Here is a 16,888-nt window from a genome sequence, read left to right as displayed (position 1 = left end):
TGACGTTTCCCTTTGTTATGGGGGTTAGTTATATAGGCAACATCATAGTTGAACAAGTTCAAACTGTAATTCAGCCACTGACCACTAGGCCAAACATGGGCATGGGACATATTAGGTCAGTAGAACAAACGTCCCGGAACTGCATGTTCCTGAGAATCCAATTTAGATCAATGAACTGTTGGATGTAGGAAATGTACACAACACAGACCAATATTTATTATATTATTATTATATATTTCTGAAGTAAAATCAGTTTGGTTTCTGCTATTCTTTTCTGTAAACATTGTGTGTTGTTATAAATGGGGTGAGGGCTGGCGATACATAACAACAGTCGCTAACTCTCATTGGTCAGAATTACAACTGACATTTCTATCGTCCAATCACAATCTGTTGTGGCGAGCGCTTCTGTCCAATCTGCATGAGCTATGCAAATCTTGAAACGAAGTTTCCCCAGTAGCAGCACACCACGGTGACAGCATTTAGCTTTTCAGATGTTTCAGTTTCTGTTTAATTTAGAAACATCAGGAAGGTTTTGATAGCTAGGTGTCGCCGACGAATAACTGGAAAGCAACGTTTTTGCTATGTTTGCGTCAAGAGGTTCCCATTAACCGTTATAAAAGCTGATAGCTAACTGCTAATAGCTAGCAAAGCTATCCAACGATTTCGCCGGTACAGGCGGACCTCTTTGTCTGACAGGGGAAGGCGTGCTCTTTTGTTAGGCTTTTCCCTTTGTCCATTCGGGAAAGAGGAACTATTGGGTCAGTATTTCGCTATTATCTGCAGCTCTAAAAGTATTTAGAAAATGCAAATCGCGAAAAAATACTTATCGGAAGGCCTGATTCAGTTGACGATCTTACTCAGTTTGATTGGAGTTCGTGTGGATATCGACAGCTACTTAAGCGGCTATTATACGCCTCTGATAGAGATTAACTTGGGTCCTAGCTCAGCCTACACCCAGACACCCTTTCATAATTTGAGAGACAATCTTGACGGGTACAGTGTGCACCCAAAATGTCCCGAGTTGGACTATTTCTTTGCAAGTCGTCGCCTACTAGACGAGGTGAGGACCCTTGGCTCACCACGGTTCCCCACACAGTTGAACGCATGGCTGGTGCACCAAGTATCTACAACTGACAAGGCTGACTCTGGGCCTTCAACCAGCAACAACACTAACACCAACTCTGGGTTAGAAAGCACCGGGGACGAAGCAAGGGATGACAGTGAACACCTGCCTGAAAGTGGCCAAGAAGTGTGCCAAACATCCCCTGTACTCGGAGGAAGGCCTTGTAGCACTGGAGCCTGCGGGTTTCTAAAAGAGGCAAGTGTGTGCGTGATATGTAACATACAGTTAAAACAGACTTTGCTGCTAAATATGCTATACGACCAAGACTGTTGGCTGTCAAGCTAAAGTACTGAGGTGGGGTACTAGCGTTTAAATGTCCTCAATGCTTAACAGAGCAGCTAATGCTATCACTACATAACTAGCAGCCCTAACCCATGTTATACAATGATGGGTGTCTCCATCCAACAAGTAACTTATTATTGTGTAACCTTTCCTGGTGCACCAGGAAAGAATAAGAAAAAAAAACCAATGTGGTCATATGTTTGCAAAACTTCTCATGTGCATTCACAAATTGCAATCCAGTGGCAATTTGGTGGCTCAGTTCAATACCATACCTACCAAACAAACAATACAACACCTAACTGGTCTCTTTAAACAAGTAACTTGTTAACAAAACAGCCAGACAGTTGTACAGCATTACATGTCTGCAGCACCTGTCACCCTTCACTCAGGAACTTCAGCCATTCCTGAATAGTCCAAACAGTAGAATTAACTTCACAAATAAGACTACTGTATTGGGTGACCACACAGCTGTACAACTACTACTTGCAAATAAGTTAAAAACTTTAAACCTTTTTGAAAATAAGTACAAATAATAACCAATTGAGAATGTGTGGTTTCATGTTCCGTGTTGTTAACTGCCATCTGTAATCTGTGACTGTGTCCATTATAGTTTTAATAATCACACCCAGACCTTTTTATATTCAACTCTCTCAGTGATCCTGTTTTCCTAGCTCAGGGTAGAAACAGCTGCTTAGTGAATGTTATGTCCTGAGGGCAGTTGATGTCGCCAATTGTGTAACTTTATCCCTTTTCTTCAGACTCACCCGCCAGCTGTGGGCCTTGAGAGGTGGAGAAGTGAGGCTTAGCCCCTCACCCTGTTTGCTTACACAAAAGCGGTGGTCCATACTTGAACACTGCCCCCTCCCAGGGTTTTTTGTTCACATTAATATTGTGATGTTGACACACCTTTTTTAATCCTTACCGAAGTAAGTAATGGCTTAACTGCTTGTTGGGCAAGATTTTGTGGTTTTTGGAAACCACGCTTTAAATGAGAGGACTACAGCTGAGATATTTGAAAGTAAAGATCAATAACTATCTACATTTACTGGAAACTACTACAATAGAAGTCGACAAGCTCAGACAAAACTCGGGCAGAACTGTGCTGGTGTAACGTAGTCTGTCATATTTTTGCCCCTAGCACTAACGTAAACTAACGACTCGGCAGTCTTTCTCTTTTTGGTATGGGTGAGAATCAACCCCCTGTTATCACTTGGGCATGAAACAATTATAATGTTTCTGCGTGTGTGGTGGACACATCAAGACTATTGTGTCTGTGGCAGACAGCTGGTGACCTACATTAAATACTGTACATTGTGTATCTGGAGTGTCTTACAACTTCTAACAGGGTTGGGGCATGTCTAAGAGTAATTAGCCTAACTGTTGGTGTATGAAACGTACTGAGCCCCATTTTTATACACAAAAACAGCTGCTAATGCATTTTACGCGAGTCACAAAAGGCCCTCACCACAGTTGACGGGACGATAACTTAAGTTGGGGTTAAATGTAGTCTGATCAGCTGGGCTCTGTTCCCTCCAGAGTTACAACAACTGCCTATTAAAACAAACTTGTTCTCCGTCAGAACAGTTCTTTTCAATATTTACTAAGGTATCTAATTATCTGCGACTGCTGGATTGGGGTCCACCAATCCAGCAATGAAGCCTTTAAGGATCTTGTATGTCAGCTGTCCTGATCCCCCCCCCCCCCAATAATCTCTCCCCTTTCTCTCCCTTTCTTTGCCTTACCAGGAGGATGATGCTAAAGTTAAAGAGGAGGACAAACCTGCCCCGCTCGCTCAGCTGGCTCACAGTTCCACACTGGAACAAGAGGTACGATCCTGGTTCGTCACAGTTGCCTTCATTTGTTATGCTGTGTACTGTTACAAATGTAGCACGTTGAATCAGTGTTTTGTCACATTTGAAGTTTACTGGAACATGGCTAGACTGCTTTTTATTTTAAGAGTACACACTGAAGGGTTGAGTAAGTCGGTCACAATACACTAAGTCACGCCTGCATAAGAATTACAGTCACGTGACGGCGTACCTATTTTTAACCGGAAATTCACATTCTAACATGACTTCATCACTCTAATTGCACCATTCTGATGACTGTGGGAACACCGTGTAAGATTAGGGATGTTGAAGCACTATAATTACAGGGAAAGGCTTTGTGTTTCAGTTCCCTTTCCTAATAATTTAGTGACATTTTTCTTGTGCATTGTCAACAGTTTTTCTCTTGTGTTTTTATGTGATATTTAAGCAGTTACTGTGGTATCATTTGAACTCTTCCACAAATACTTTAATTCACATTGGAATAGCATAATCATACCCCTTACTCTGTCAGTGCTGTATTCTATGTCATTTCTTTTTGCTTATTTCAGAGTCTGCTTGAAGGCATCACTGGACTGTCTGATCCAGCACGCCAGCATCCTCCTACCATTGATATTGACCAGCACTGGAGCAATTTACTGTCTCTGTCTGTCACCGACCTTGATGTAAGTTTTCTTTTCATGTTCATAAGATGCCTGAAAATGTATTTTATAGTGATCGACCGATTTATCGGTTTTTATTTAATTTTTTAGGACAATAGAATAAATAATTTGTCACAGCAGGGAAAGAATCATTCATCTGCTTTGTGCTTGTTACGTTCATCTTTTCTCTCCGTGCCCTTATGAATGCATAATGTATAAGCTTGTTCTATATATTTATTATTACAACATTTGAAATTAAATGCTATTAAATATCCTTTATCATAAAAAACAAAAGCGTGTAATCATATATTATGACGGAAACCTTTCGACCCTTTCCGTCATTTTGCAATGCAACCCCTGGAGCCCTTGTGGTTTACACTTAATATTGGTTTGCATACAGTAATTCAGATGCATAATCTCTATTATGAACCATCAGTATGTTAGAATGCAGAGTGTTACCGTCCTGTGATGATCTGCATGTTGTGGAGGTTTTTCAAAATCGCAAAGACTAAACTTCTGCTAAAATGTTTGTCTCATGTGTAGGACTTGGACTCCCTTGTCACTGAGCGTCTGTCAGACCTTGACACAGACATCACTGGTGCCATCAGCCAAGATGTCAGTTTGCATGATGCTATGGTATCCAGTGCTGGCGTGTTTGGCGTGGCTTCTGAAAGAGTTGAGCCCAGGCCAGTCACCCAACAACAAAGAACCCTCTTCCGACTGGAATCCACAGGCTCCTCGCACTCGGACGCATCACCAGGGATGGCAGTGGGACTGGCTGCTCTCCCCTTTCCTTCAGTATGTAATTTAACTGGGAATGTGAATAGTGCACTGGGTGGCTGTCTGGATGAAGCAGTGTTTGACCAGATCAATCAGCTAGGTTTGGAAGGGCTGGACACTCAGCTGATGGGCTCGTTGGAGTGCATAGACCCACAGGTCCTCGAGGACCTGGACTCAGACTCCGGTCTCTCCTTGGAGAGCAGCTCTGGAGGTCCCGTCTCCCCAGGTTGGTTCAAATCTCTACACATATTTGTAGATTAAACACCTTTTGATAGCCGTGGCTTGTGAAGCCAAGAAATTGTTACTAATACAATAATGAACTCCCCCCTCATCCAGGCTCATCTGAGATGTCGTCGTCATCCAGTTCATACTGTGAGGATGAGTGTGGAGCTACAGGCTACAGCAGTGAGGTAGATTCAGTCCCCTCAAAAGGCATCATGGACTACAACACAACGTGGTCCCCTGTTGATCTGAGTGAGAGTGTGTGGCATGACCACAGCTACTCATCTCCTGCTTTCTTCAACCAGCCTTCAGTTACACTTCCTCACAAAGGTATCAAAGAGGAGCCGCTCAGCGATGTTGATGATGATGGGCCAAGGTTTGATGACCGGGAGCTGAGTCGTGATGAGCTGCGCGCCCGTTCAATGTGCATCCCGTTCTCTGTCCTGCAGATTGTCAACATGCCTGTGGAGGAGTTCCTGGAGGTCCTTGACGGTCACGGCTTCTCCCCTGAACAGGTGACCCTACTGAGGGATATCCGCAGGCGGGGAAAGAACAAGCTTGCAGCACAAAACTGCCGGAAGCGCAAACTAGATGCCATCACTGGGCTGCAGGAGGAGGTGGAAATGTTGCATGCTCAGAGAAACAAGCTGCTGAGGGAGAAACAGCTTACAGCCAAGACAATGGGTGCTGTGGGCCAGCAGATAAAGCAGCTGACCAGGGACCTCCTGGCCCGGCTTAGGGATGATTCAGGACGGCCCCTCAACCCAGAAAGATTCACCCTGCAGTGCGGGGCTAATGGGAGAGTTGTGGTTCAGCCTGTAAGACGGCCTGCTGTCTCCACATCAACAGGCAACAAAACAGACAAGAGGAAGAAGGAGAAAAAGCAATGATGCGGTATTGCCACTGAGACTTGAACTTTTAGGTTTTTGGATATTTCTGAACTTACTTGCCTGACTCTGGTTTTGGGATCTCCTCTTTGCAAAAGTGTGTGTGGATTCACCGCTGTCGGGAGCCTAAATAGGCAAAAGCTGCAAAAAGAAAAGAAAACTCAGAACATAGATGAATAAAAAAATGTCTGTAAATAAAATTTCTCATGGGGGGAAAAATGTAGCTTACACACTGGACATTTTTTTGCTAATTCTAGATGGACACGGCATCCGGGGAAGTTTAAGGGATCAGCAAAGCTGCTGGCGATGCCACCAGTCTCTCTTTGTGCCTGTTAACATTAAAGTCATTGAGTCCTATCGTTTTTACAAACAAACGTAGACAACCAGATGTTTCTAAAGTCAACATGGCCAACAGTGACACTTACTGGATAGAGATATTTGTTTGTTTTGTTTCCATGTAATCTTGCCTCTCAATATATACCTATTCAGTATAAGAAGGAGGTTGAAGATTGTATTTATTAAAGTTTCTGAAATGCTTATATGCATCATGAGACTGTCGATGGCAGTATCGTTTTTTTTCTTCTCATAATGGTAAATTTATCTCAAAGTGATGAGAATATTGGGACATTGCATATCTAAAGTTTACAGATTTGTTTCAGATATTTGAGGGCATGTATTGTTCAGTAGAAATGTGTACTGAAATGTTGTTTTCCTTATGTCTTGATGACATATACGATACCAATGATTAAACTGACAAGGCCTTAATTTGCATTGGATAAGTGTTTTGGTTATTGTGTATACACATAATCCACGGATGCACATTATCATAACAAAAATGTTTTTAAGAGGCAACCACCTTTTATGTTTTACATTAATGTTGAATAATTTGTTTCAAGCACTATTTTTGCTTAACCCTTTTAAATTACTGAAGCGTTTTGGCAAGATTATATTCTACCTCACGGCTTAGTTTGTTATAGATATTGGCTAAATAAAATTCTAGGGCAACCTAAATGCACTCATTACAAATTCTTCATTATTGTGGGCCTTAATGGACCTAAAACACCCCATTTCTGGAAAAAGAAAAATACAATCACCAACTATTTAATATGATTGAATGTCGTTTGGATGTTGCTTTTTATATATTTGAGATTATCTGAGAGTTGAGATAAGTATTTAGTAATGTTTCCATCTTATTCATGGACACACATCTTTATACAGCGGTCAGCTGAGTGAGTGAGAGTTAACTGGAGAAAGATGCATAAAGTTAAAGTGTAACTCATGAAGTATTTTTTTCCTAGTCCCTCAAATGTGTATTTAATTTTCTGGTGTGACCACGAGTTTACTTTTGTTTGTATACATTTCAAACTGTTTTTCTTTGTTGATGGGGGCAAATGTTTTTTTGATTGCATGGTGATTGTTGACTGTTGATAGTATGATTTTGCTTTAGGGAATTTGAAATGCTCTTGCAGACGTTGTTCTTTCTGATTAAAAAAAAAAAAGATGAAAAAACGACCTGTCTCATTCTTGTGTTGTTATTTTAGGAGCATAGCTACCCTTCTTTGAATACTTAACTTTTTATGGCAGAATGGCATTTAGAATTAATTCACTTGGGGACATACGCTTAAACATTTTTTTAGTCCAAACACTTCAGTAGTTTTAGATACTTCCTTGTTGTATACAGCCTGTGAAGGACTGAGGTCTAAATAGCACCTAGCCACGAGGAGCAAACAAAGGTAGGTAATGAACGAAGCGCGTTTCCTTCTAGGCTCCCGTAGAAGACCTACGACTAGCTTTTGGCGCCTGCAGTTCTGCACACAGGACATAAAGCAAAGGTTGACCGCGTGGTAAGAAGGCATTACTGAAGCAGTTACTCTTTGTTTTAAGGGTGTATATGCAGAAGTAATTCATTTTTAAACGCTGCATCCTTGCATCATACAACACGTGGCGTAATTTTTTAATCGATTGACCCAGGCAAGCTAACGGTAGCTTTCTTTTGCAAGTTGGATCGTGAAGCAGGCAACGCAGTTTGCGCAGAAAGTGAGCTATGTCCTTACGTTACTCCAACAATATTAGCTAGTTAGCTATACTATCGAAGCCTGCTTACATATGTACTCTGTTTAATGCATGCTTACGTATTTTACAGTGCTATGCAATGTTTTGATTAAGTTACATTCATTTCAGCTAACTGCTAGCTTAAAGTAGAATTGTCTATTTCAGGATTGTGTTGCATCCTCCGGCCTTGATCGTTTATATTAGGCAAGCCTAGAGTTAACCGTAACGTGCTTAATGAAAATGCTAATGTAACATTACTGCCGTAGATTATTTTTTGTTGCATATGCATCTTAATCAACGTTGCATTGTAGTGGCAGAGTAAAGTCAATGGCGTTTTCTCCACCATCCAGGCCTAAATATTATTAGCTACAGTTAGCATGTAAGCTAACCTACATCATTTTATGTTTTGATTTGGCTAGCTTTAAATTGTTGTTGTTTTTTTTTCATGTAACGTCACTTTAAATGTAACGTTACTTTAATTGTAACGTTACTTCATAGTTATTACAGTTAGTTCGTTTACGGCCCTTTTATCTGGCTGATGTGGATTACGTTGGTCTCACCTTTTATTGACTTCGACTTCATGTGTATCAGCAATAGCTTTTATTGTGAATTATTTAGATTGCACTGCAAAAACCTCACAGTTGAAGTTATCACACTCCTTCTTGTTATCACACTCCTTCTCGTTTTTAGTGAACAACATGGGCAAGAAGCAGAATACGAAGGGTAAGAAGGATGCACAGGATACGCAGGAGGAGCCTGAGGAATTTGTTGTAGAAAAAGTGCTCGACCAACGACTTGTCAATGGGAAAGTAGAATTCTTCCTGAAGTGGAAAGGATTTACAGAGTGAGTTACCTGGGACACCCCCCGCCCCTGAGCTGGAAGTGCTTCCCTGGTATGGGGTCGTGCTATGCTTTTGTCCAGTTATTTTTGGTTGCATGAAAACAAAAATGCTGTCGTTCTGCAAAAAAGCCAGTTAACTATGTTGTTTGCATCTGTGTTGAAATTGTTGTTAGGGGTGGTGCATATGGTGATCCTCTCCCTGCTCATTTAGGGCAGACAATACCTGGGAGCCAGAGGAGAACCTCGATTGTCCAGAGCTGATTTCAGCATTTTTGGAAGCACAGAAGAACGTCAAGGAGAAGCCTGCTCCTGTTAAACGGAAGGCATCGACAGATGAACCAGAAACAGAAGCTAAGAAGAAAGATGTGGTGAGTTTTCCAGCACATATTACTTGACGCCAAGAGATGACGCCAATTGAATTGAGCAGTGGGAATCCTAATTTCTTAAAAATTATATATTTTCTGTCGCATGTAAACATTACCTTGTTGTTTAGACCACCCACAAATTGTTAAAGCAACTGTTGTCATTGCTTATAGGCTGAGAAACCACGCGGCTTTGCTAGGAACCTCGACCCAGAACGGATCATTGGCGCAACAGACAGCAGCGGGGAGTTGATGTTCTTGATGAAGTGGTGAGTACAGAAGGAAATAGTCCTCTTTATGCGCGTTCAGCTACAACGCTGTTGTAACAGCGTTACCTGGCTGAAACCTCCACTTTAAGTAACGTCTAACTTTAAAGGTGAAAAGATTTGATCCATGCCGTAATGTTTTTCTCCCTCTTTGCACTTTTCTTTAGGAAAGACTCGGATGAAGCAGATTTGGTCCCTGCCCGGGAGGCCAACACTCGCTGCCCTCAGGTGGTCATTTCCTTCTACGAGGAGAGACTGACATGGCATTCCTGTCCAGAGGATGAGGCTCAGTAGTGCTGTCTTCTGGTCCCTTGCATCACTTACACCCTTTTCCTCAGGACAGAATGTTCTCCTCTGGCTTGCCTTTTTTAGTTTTAGCTAGGTTAGTTATTTTCAGAGATGTTTTGGCCTTCGCATTGTTTGGCTGTGGAGGAGAGCTATGTTGTTGTAAATATTAGCCAAACCGTTTGTAAGAGAGCAGGTGGTGATGTTGTGATAATAAAAGTCTTCCGGTATATCATATAATGATTGATGCGATGGCAATTTAGAAAGCATACTCTTTGATGAAACTCACCACTGTCCATATTCATATCTGGTCAAACTTTGGAAATTCTAAACGACTCCTTTAGTCTGTTATGGTTTCAACCACCTCCTTGTATCACCGTCTCAATATTATGTAAAACGCTGGTTTTTTGTTTCCCACACTAGTGCTAATGTTTTGTTCTTCAGTGCATTTTGTATACGGTCTTTAAATATTATTTGAAGTTCTAATAAAGGTTTTATGTAACCAAATTGCACCGCTTATTTTTTTGTTCCAAGTAAATATGTCTTAAGAATTGGCAAATATTTGCAGATTTGGTTTGAAACCTGAAAGTTGTCATAATTAACTTATTTTTGTCCCAGTTTGGGGTCATTCTTACCTTGTATGGTGCTCCATGTACACATGTGTGTATCCAAATTTAAATCCTTCCCTTGGTGCCTGCAAATGCATCGAAACTGAAAAGTGATGACAAAATGAGTTTGTGACCAGTTAGGAAGACATTCAGCTGACGACTAAGAATGTATGAACTAATGTTGGACCTCGAACCCGTTTCCTGCACTTGACCGGTCTGAGATATTACACTAATACTTGTCCAGTCTTAAAGAGCTGAGTCACATGTTCACTGTGGTGGCAACTCAAAAGGCCCATACACATACATACATGTAGACATTTGTATATCGATATCTCCTTATTTAACTGAAGCATTTAGATCAGAGAAACTTTATACTTTTATTCTACTAAATGCAGCCCTTTAATTACCTCTTCACTCTTTACCTTTCACTTCTTAATCTTAGGAATGCAAGCCTTTATTTTTCCATTGAGGCTACTTTCCCCTGAGTAAATCATTTCAACCGCTGTCTGTGGGGCACACACTTCTCAGTACGTCCTGTAACAAACAAGTTCAGCAGTGATTGGTCCCACTCGGGTTATGTCACCAGAAGGCATGGCTACCTCTGCAGCAGTGTGGGGAACAGTCTCATGACTGGCATTAGGACATTGGAGATGGACTTTGTACCTTTGAGAATTAGTGTAGATGATGTTTCTAGGGCACCGTGCAAGAGTTTTGGTTCTCCATTGAGCAACCCCTCATGACACATCCTTAAACAGACACAGTGACGAGTGGCAGCTTCCAAACAATGTTGATAATGATAAAAAGCTGTGCTTCCTGCAATAAGGACCCTATTGAAATGAATCCCCACATGAAATCAAACCTACAAGTACAGTGGCAGGTTTTAGACTACATTTAGTTTAAACAAATGGGACATCTTCACTCTGAAATATGTTTTGATTCAATCAAAGCTCTAATCAGTGCAGCACAGCCGTCCCTTGTATGCTAATCTCCGATCATCACACACCCCTTTACAACACCCCTAAACATGTCTCTACAAAGAAAACAAGAGTCACCCCATAATCAAGCACCTCCAAAGAGAAAACAGTTTCCTCATGTCGCTGTGTGGCATATTATAATGTTAATGTCATTTAACATCCAACGGTTTGAGATCTGAAAATGAGTGAAGAAAAGGACTTTGTGTGGACTTACCGGACTATATTACCCAGATGTTATCTGTGGCTCTTTGTGTACAGCACATGATGGTTGTCTATAGTCTAAAACATGGAGCATTTCCCCCTGAGTCAGCCTCTTTCTCCCGTCAGCACTTTTTGAATTTCACTTATTCCATAACCAGACAATTTGATGTTCTCGCTTCAGACTTCAAAGAAGTACTGTAGCGGATCATGAGAATTTGAAAGTGAATAGCATCAAGTGAACAACTTAATTCTGCTGACTTGACCAAAGATAAAGATCCCTTTATATGCAAATGAGTTGACCACAGCTGAGGTAGAAGGGCATTAATAGAAGGCCACATCCCACTAGTCTTGTTTACTTCCACTCCTGGGTTGGATACGATTTTGGGATTTACTTCTGAGGACTTTGGTAAGAACTCTTTGATTTGTTTCTTAAAGCTAAACTGTAACTGCAGGCAGAATGTGCACACGTGGTGACAGTAGTGCAAAGTGTGGCCTGGCATTTAAAGGATAAATCTTAGTCAGGAGAGTAACATTGCTAATTTCAGACTTGGTGAAAGAGTAAAAGGTGACCAATGTAGATGTTATATCTGGTGATTTGGTGGGAGAATTAGCTGAATCGAGAGTGAAACTGTGAACATTGTTGGTGTTGGTTTAAAGCAGGGGTGTCAAACTCATTTTACTTCAGGGGCCACATGCAGCACAAGTGGGCTGGACCAGTAAAAATCACAGCATAATAACCTTTAAATAACAACAACTCCAAATGTTTCCCTTCGTTTTAGTGCAAGAAACTACAAGTACGTTCTGGAAATCTTCAAATTTGATCTTTTTACAAAACATTATGAACAACCTGAACTTTCTTAAGAAAAAAAGGTGCAATATTAACAATATTATCAGTTTATAATTTACACATGTGTGTTACAACCTACAGATCACAGTGTGTCTACAAAGGCACAACACATTTTGTCACAGGTATCTGGAACTGTATTTTACTTTATGATCAAAACAACTAATTTTTACACTTTGCAAAGTCATCCCGCGGGCTGATTTTGGCCCCCGGGCCGCATGTTTGACACCCCTGGTTTAAGTGAACCGTAATGAATTGATGGTATTTTTATTAATAAAACCTCATCCTACCAACACATTGTACATACAAGGACAACAGACTGGGGACCCTGAGAATAAACTACTGTAAGGAACAACCATCATATCAAAATGTTAAAATATTTCTTAATTATTTCTTAGTTAATAAAAAAACCCTCGGATTATTATTACTATTTTAAGAAAGTTAGTTTATTTGCATATTAGGTCAAACAAAAATAGACACAGCACATGTGAGCAAATCTGTGTCTGTCCCCGCTGATAGTGTGCAAACCTTTAAGTTCATTCATCTATTCTATTGCATCTATTAAAACTTCATGGGCGGCATATTGTGTGCAAGTTCCCTTCATTAGTATTTTTAAAAAGCACAAATTAAAACAGAAAACTGAGATATTAAGTCATTAGGAACAAATTGATTGAAAGCAAGTAATGAAACATTTGAATAACAGATTAAAGCACCTGTGATGTAAAACTACTAGAAAACTATTTGTCTTTTTTTTACTGCATATACACTTAAATAACTTAGTTAATTTTAAAGATTAAGTCCTCTACTTGTTATTAAATAATTTACAAGAAAGATTTCAATGCTAATTCTAAGTATTTTAGTTAATAGGGTTTGTTATGGCACCTAAATTGCAGATGTAAAAAACAAAGCTTTGAAAACTAACACATCTTTGATTATAATATCAATAGTACTGATGGGGAATGTATTATCTATAGCTAACAGAGTGTATTGGTATTATCTGATGTTATTGTTGCCTGATACTCTCCACTACCTCCCCATTAGGTCGCCTCCTCTCACCAGGTGATACCATTTAAACTGATTTCCCCCAGTGAATTAGGGACAGGTGCACGACGAGGACACAGCCAGCACATTTTTCTCAACAGGCATATCCTTGTCTGTCTGTTCGGCTGAGTTAAACCATCGAAACTTATTTTTTACGACGTTTTATTTGATATATAATTTATAAAGATATGGCCTACAGAGGTTGCACTGAGTAGTTAACAGTTTGTATTAGCAGCAGTTTGTACCAGCAGCAGTTCAGTCCACGCAGTGCCGAGCATCGAGCCACATCACTGAGCTGCTCCTGTTGCTTCAACAACACCACATTACTGCTCGGGAAGTGAGGACGGGAAAGGTAGGATTAAAAAAAGAAATTGGAACTATCTCTTCATTTAGTAGGGTAATGTCATTTTCCTTTTTTAAATGATTGTATCAATTTGAAATGGATTGGTAATTACTCATTGGCTAAATTAGTAGTAGAAAGTAAGCCTACCTATTACCTCAAGTTGTATTTAGGATATTAGACTACATTTCTGTAGGTTGTATTGCTCTTTTTCAGCCATATGATCCTGGATTAGTGTTGGAATGACATGGTTGACATACTTCGTTGGTTGTAAATCTGACTTATTTAGAGCATTAAAACAAAGTAATTTATTTGCATTATGTAACCCATAGTCGCTGGAAAAGAATGGAAGTTGCTATGTTGAGATTTTCCTATTCTTTGACCCCATTTGGCCTAAAGAGGTTGTGTGGGATTAATTGATTTCTTTATTGAATGGCACTGAATTGTTTTCTCTTGAGCCTGGTTGGATCATTGTATGCACAGCCCTGTTAGCATAAACAGGAACATGTCAGGATGAAGAGCAGGCGGTCTCGGACGTCTTATTACACGGTACATCTAATTAGATTGTATCAGTCACTCAGGTGACCTCAGGACTTTGTTTCCAACTAGTTTTTTTTGTACTTATTGATCTGCTGGACTCGGTGCTTGTAAATTGAATGCGTCTCATTAAGGTGTCAAGGGGCAGATGATCCAGCACTATGCCGGAGCCTTTAGATATGTCATGTCAGGGAACACTGTTGTAGAATCTTAAAGGAAAAGCTGCATGTTCGACGAAGAAGTTGACACGGCGTTCCAGCAAATTTGCTCTGTCCGATTGTTGCATCTTGTTAAACTTTAATCTTATTTAAGCTACCTGTTGTGTGCCAGGAAAGGCTTTATTTGTTTGTGTGTGTGTCCCCATATTGGGGTGTTTAGGCTCAAGCTAAATCCTCCTGCCCTTTGTTCTCCTTCTTTTAAACTAAATCTGCTCCAAAGTATTAATCACCGGCCAAATCAGATCATTAAACTAAGGACTTTGGCCTCTGGACCTATTAAATCTGTGTTTATTTTTTTACTGTGTTCACGAAGATGTTTAACACGCTGGCAGTAGTGCATTTGTGTCAATATCAGTTGGAACAGACCCTTCCAATGCAAAAGACTCATTTGTTTTATCTCTTGCAGGCTTTTTGTACCAACGATGGACAGTATGATGGACAGTATGCTGGACAATCTGTCAAACTCTGTGAGTGGTCAAACCTGCTCGTTCACATGATCTCTTGTTTGTCTTGTCTGTGCAGTCGCAACTGGTTTGAAATCCTTGAGTTGAGGATCTGTGGAAAATAGCTAAGCTGAAACGCAGCCTGTGTTTTTAAAGTGTAAAACTTGTGCCTCTTTTCGACTCCTCACGTAACTGAACGCTGGTTTTTAATTGTGTAGGAGTTGATCAGCATTTGTGTTCGTGACCCAAGGCTCCTTAAAGATGACCTCTGGCACACGCACGTCGACTATGAGATCTGTTTACATGTAAGTGCCATTTGGGAGATAAATGTATTTGTCTTGGTTAAATGCGAGTGTGATAAGTGTCTTGACTTGCTTTTTGTTTTTGCAGACCAATAGCATGTGCTTTCGAAAAAAGTCTTCCAGTGTAAGGCGGCGTTACAGTGAGTTTGTTTGGCTGCGTCATTGTCTGGAACAGAATGCTCTGATCATGTATGTTCATATCTCCAGATTCATATCATTTATTGACGTGCGTTTGCTTACTTTTGATAAATCACATTTCCATTGTATACGACTTTTAAGGAGCATGGATTAAGTTCTCTAAGTGCATTTTGTTCTGCTCAGGGAGTTGCCAAAGTTGCCGTCCTGGAACCCGTTCTTCAGTTTGAAGAACCCAGTGCAGGTCTCTCAGAGGATGAAGGGCTTCCAGGAGTTTTTAGAAGAGTGAGTTGATGTGCAGCTAGAGCAATAGCATCACATTATAGGATTGCCATCTAGTGGTATGCTTTTAATCCGCCCCCTCCTCTCCCCCACCTCCTTTACAAGAATGAATCTGCTGAAAGCATGGGCCTTACTTCACACCAGTTTAAATATCTTTGTTTAAATGTCTACATTTACTGGTTGACATTGTGCCCTTTGATATCCTTCCTTCTCTAGTGTTCTTCAAACCCCTTTGTTGTTATCGGACAGTCGACTCCATCTGTTCCTCCAGTCAGACCTCAGCATCGCGAGGATAGAAAAGTGTGCTCGCGGTAAGACCAGGTACACGGTGGCTGAAGCGATCCAGCGTTGCAGCAGTTACATGAGCAGATTGGAGGACAAGGCCTCCTGTGACTCTGACTGTGAAAGGTACGAGCTTGGAGCGAACGGTTCACATGTTTTTGAAATGGGTTTTGAATGTCTAAGGCCGAATTGACCTCCATCACTTTTACTCCCGCTGCAGCTCTTCTTCGTCAGGCTGTCAGAGTCTGGACACGCCAGTACGAGGAACCCCGGTCCCCTTCTCCGACAGAGACCCACTGTTTAGCTGTCTTTCAGGATCCCTGCCCCACTTGTAGCACCCTAATGCACGGCCATAGCGCTGCTTGTGACACTTCATTGGAGCTCTTGCTTTTCTTAACTTCCAAAGAGCAAAATGCTTTGTTGTACTTTGTTGTTATTATTCCCCTTAGACATTTGTTTTAATATTGTGCTTTAGTTTTCTCTTAGAGCAATACCATGGCCATGTAATTTAGTGTGTATTTATAAAAAAAAATCAATTTTTATGGAAATGTATAGTAAACTTACATAATGTTGATTTCTTAAATATTTACTATGTTTACATTTTTATCTGCGCTGAAGCTCTACCTAGGATGGTATGAGCTTTGAATTGTAGACAGGGATTTTTAGACAAAATATTTGAGTAGTTTTATGATTTATTAATGGATGAATAAATGTCTTTTTTTGAAGAAAAACAACCTTGCTTCCTAAATGTTTATTGTTTTGTCCAGAACTTTCCTTTAGCTAAACCTTGACATGTGACTGAGTTCAGTGCAGCAGTCCTGTATTGTTGCAAGAGCCCAGTAGAGGGAGTGTAGACATCATAGGACCTCACAGTAAATGCAGTGGGGGGGGGGGTTGCTGATAAAGTTGATTCAGATGACATTTAAACTATAGTTCATTATGTGCTGATCAGTCATTTTTAAAGTTATTTTTCTCTTTAAGCCATTGTTGGTGCAAGAATTCTGTGCCCTTGAGTCCATATCAATAATTCAATATTAAGCTGCACTGTGTCTGAGAAATATTTGTAATACACGTAATGATGCTTGTTATATTCTCATCAGTGACTATCAGCCAT

General features: G+C 40.5%; 3 protein-coding genes across 4 annotated transcripts; all 3 read left to right on the top strand.

Annotated features, from left to right (window-relative positions):
* Nucleotides 1-450: 450 nt before the first annotated feature.
* nfe2l3 (nfe2 like bZIP transcription factor 3) lies at nt 451-7,273 on the top strand. The gene is made up of 5 exons (XM_029443475.1): nt 451-1,318; nt 3,151-3,231; nt 3,783-3,896; nt 4,416-4,878; nt 4,989-7,273. Exons 1-5 carry the CDS (start codon nt 803-805, stop codon nt 5,762-5,764), a joined length of 1,950 nt encoding a protein of 649 aa, XP_029299335.1. The 5' UTR covers nt 451-802; the 3' UTR covers nt 5,765-7,273.
* Nucleotides 7,274-7,462: 189 nt separating this feature from the next.
* Nucleotides 7,463-10,074, top strand: cbx3a (chromobox homolog 3a (HP1 gamma homolog, Drosophila)). 2 transcript variants are annotated; one of them, XM_029443992.1, is made up of 5 exons: nt 7,463-7,605; nt 8,504-8,657; nt 8,866-9,022; nt 9,191-9,285; nt 9,450-10,074. In XM_029443992.1, the coding sequence occupies exons 2-5, from the start codon at nt 8,512-8,514 to the stop codon at nt 9,574-9,576; spliced, it is 525 nt and encodes a 174-aa protein (XP_029299852.1). In that variant the 5' UTR covers nt 7,463-7,605; nt 8,504-8,511; the 3' UTR covers nt 9,577-10,074. The 2 variants fall into 2 exon arrangements, with proteins under 2 accessions (XP_029299852.1, XP_029299851.1); XM_029443991.1 differs by having other exon boundaries at nt 7,537-7,798.
* Nucleotides 10,075-13,282: 3,208 nt separating this feature from the next.
* Nucleotides 13,283-16,508, top strand: snx10a (sorting nexin 10a). Its single transcript, XM_029443320.1, has 7 exons — nt 13,283-13,587; nt 14,737-14,797; nt 14,992-15,078; nt 15,164-15,264; nt 15,397-15,495; nt 15,709-15,900; nt 15,995-16,508. Exons 2-7 carry the CDS (start codon nt 14,753-14,755, stop codon nt 16,107-16,109), a joined length of 639 nt encoding a protein of 212 aa, XP_029299180.1. The 5' UTR covers nt 13,283-13,587; nt 14,737-14,752; the 3' UTR covers nt 16,110-16,508.
* The last annotated feature ends 380 nt before the right edge of the window (nt 16,509-16,888 follow it).

The sequence above is a fragment of the Cottoperca gobio genome, chromosome 11, assembly GCF_900634415.1.
Source record: "Cottoperca gobio chromosome 11, fCotGob3.1, whole genome shotgun sequence".
Lineage (NCBI taxonomy): Eukaryota > Metazoa > Chordata > Actinopteri > Perciformes > Bovichtidae > Cottoperca > Cottoperca gobio.
Note: the sequence above shows the minus strand (reverse complement) of the source record. Positions and strands in the feature narration are given on the sequence as shown.

Bases quoted from the DNA above. Each gene is read 5' to 3' on its own strand.
- nfe2l3 (XM_029443475.1), top strand. From the start codon at position 803: ATGCAAATCGCGAAAAAATACTTATCGGAAGGCCTGATTCAGTTGACG. The intron at 3,232-3,782 runs GTACGATCCTGG...TGCTTATTTCAG, and splicing joins GTTCCACACTGGAACAAGAG to AGTCTGCTTGAAGGCATCAC. The intron at 3,897-4,415 runs GTAAGTTTTCTT...TCTCATGTGTAG, and splicing joins TGTCTGTCACCGACCTTGAT to GACTTGGACTCCCTTGTCAC.
- cbx3a (XM_029443991.1), top strand. The intron at 9,023-9,190 runs GTGAGTTTTCCA...CATTGCTTATAG, and splicing joins AAGCTAAGAAGAAAGATGTG to GCTGAGAAACCACGCGGCTT. The intron at 9,286-9,449 runs GTGAGTACAGAA...ACTTTTCTTTAG, and splicing joins TTGATGTTCTTGATGAAGTG to GAAAGACTCGGATGAAGCAG.
- snx10a (XM_029443320.1), top strand. From the start codon at position 14,753: ATGGACAGTATGATGGACAGTATGCTGGACAATCTGTCAAACTCT. The intron at 15,079-15,163 runs GTAAGTGCCATT...TTGTTTTTGCAG, and splicing joins ACTATGAGATCTGTTTACAT to ACCAATAGCATGTGCTTTCG. The intron at 15,265-15,396 runs GTATGTTCATAT...TGTTCTGCTCAG, and splicing joins GAACAGAATGCTCTGATCAT to GGAGTTGCCAAAGTTGCCGT.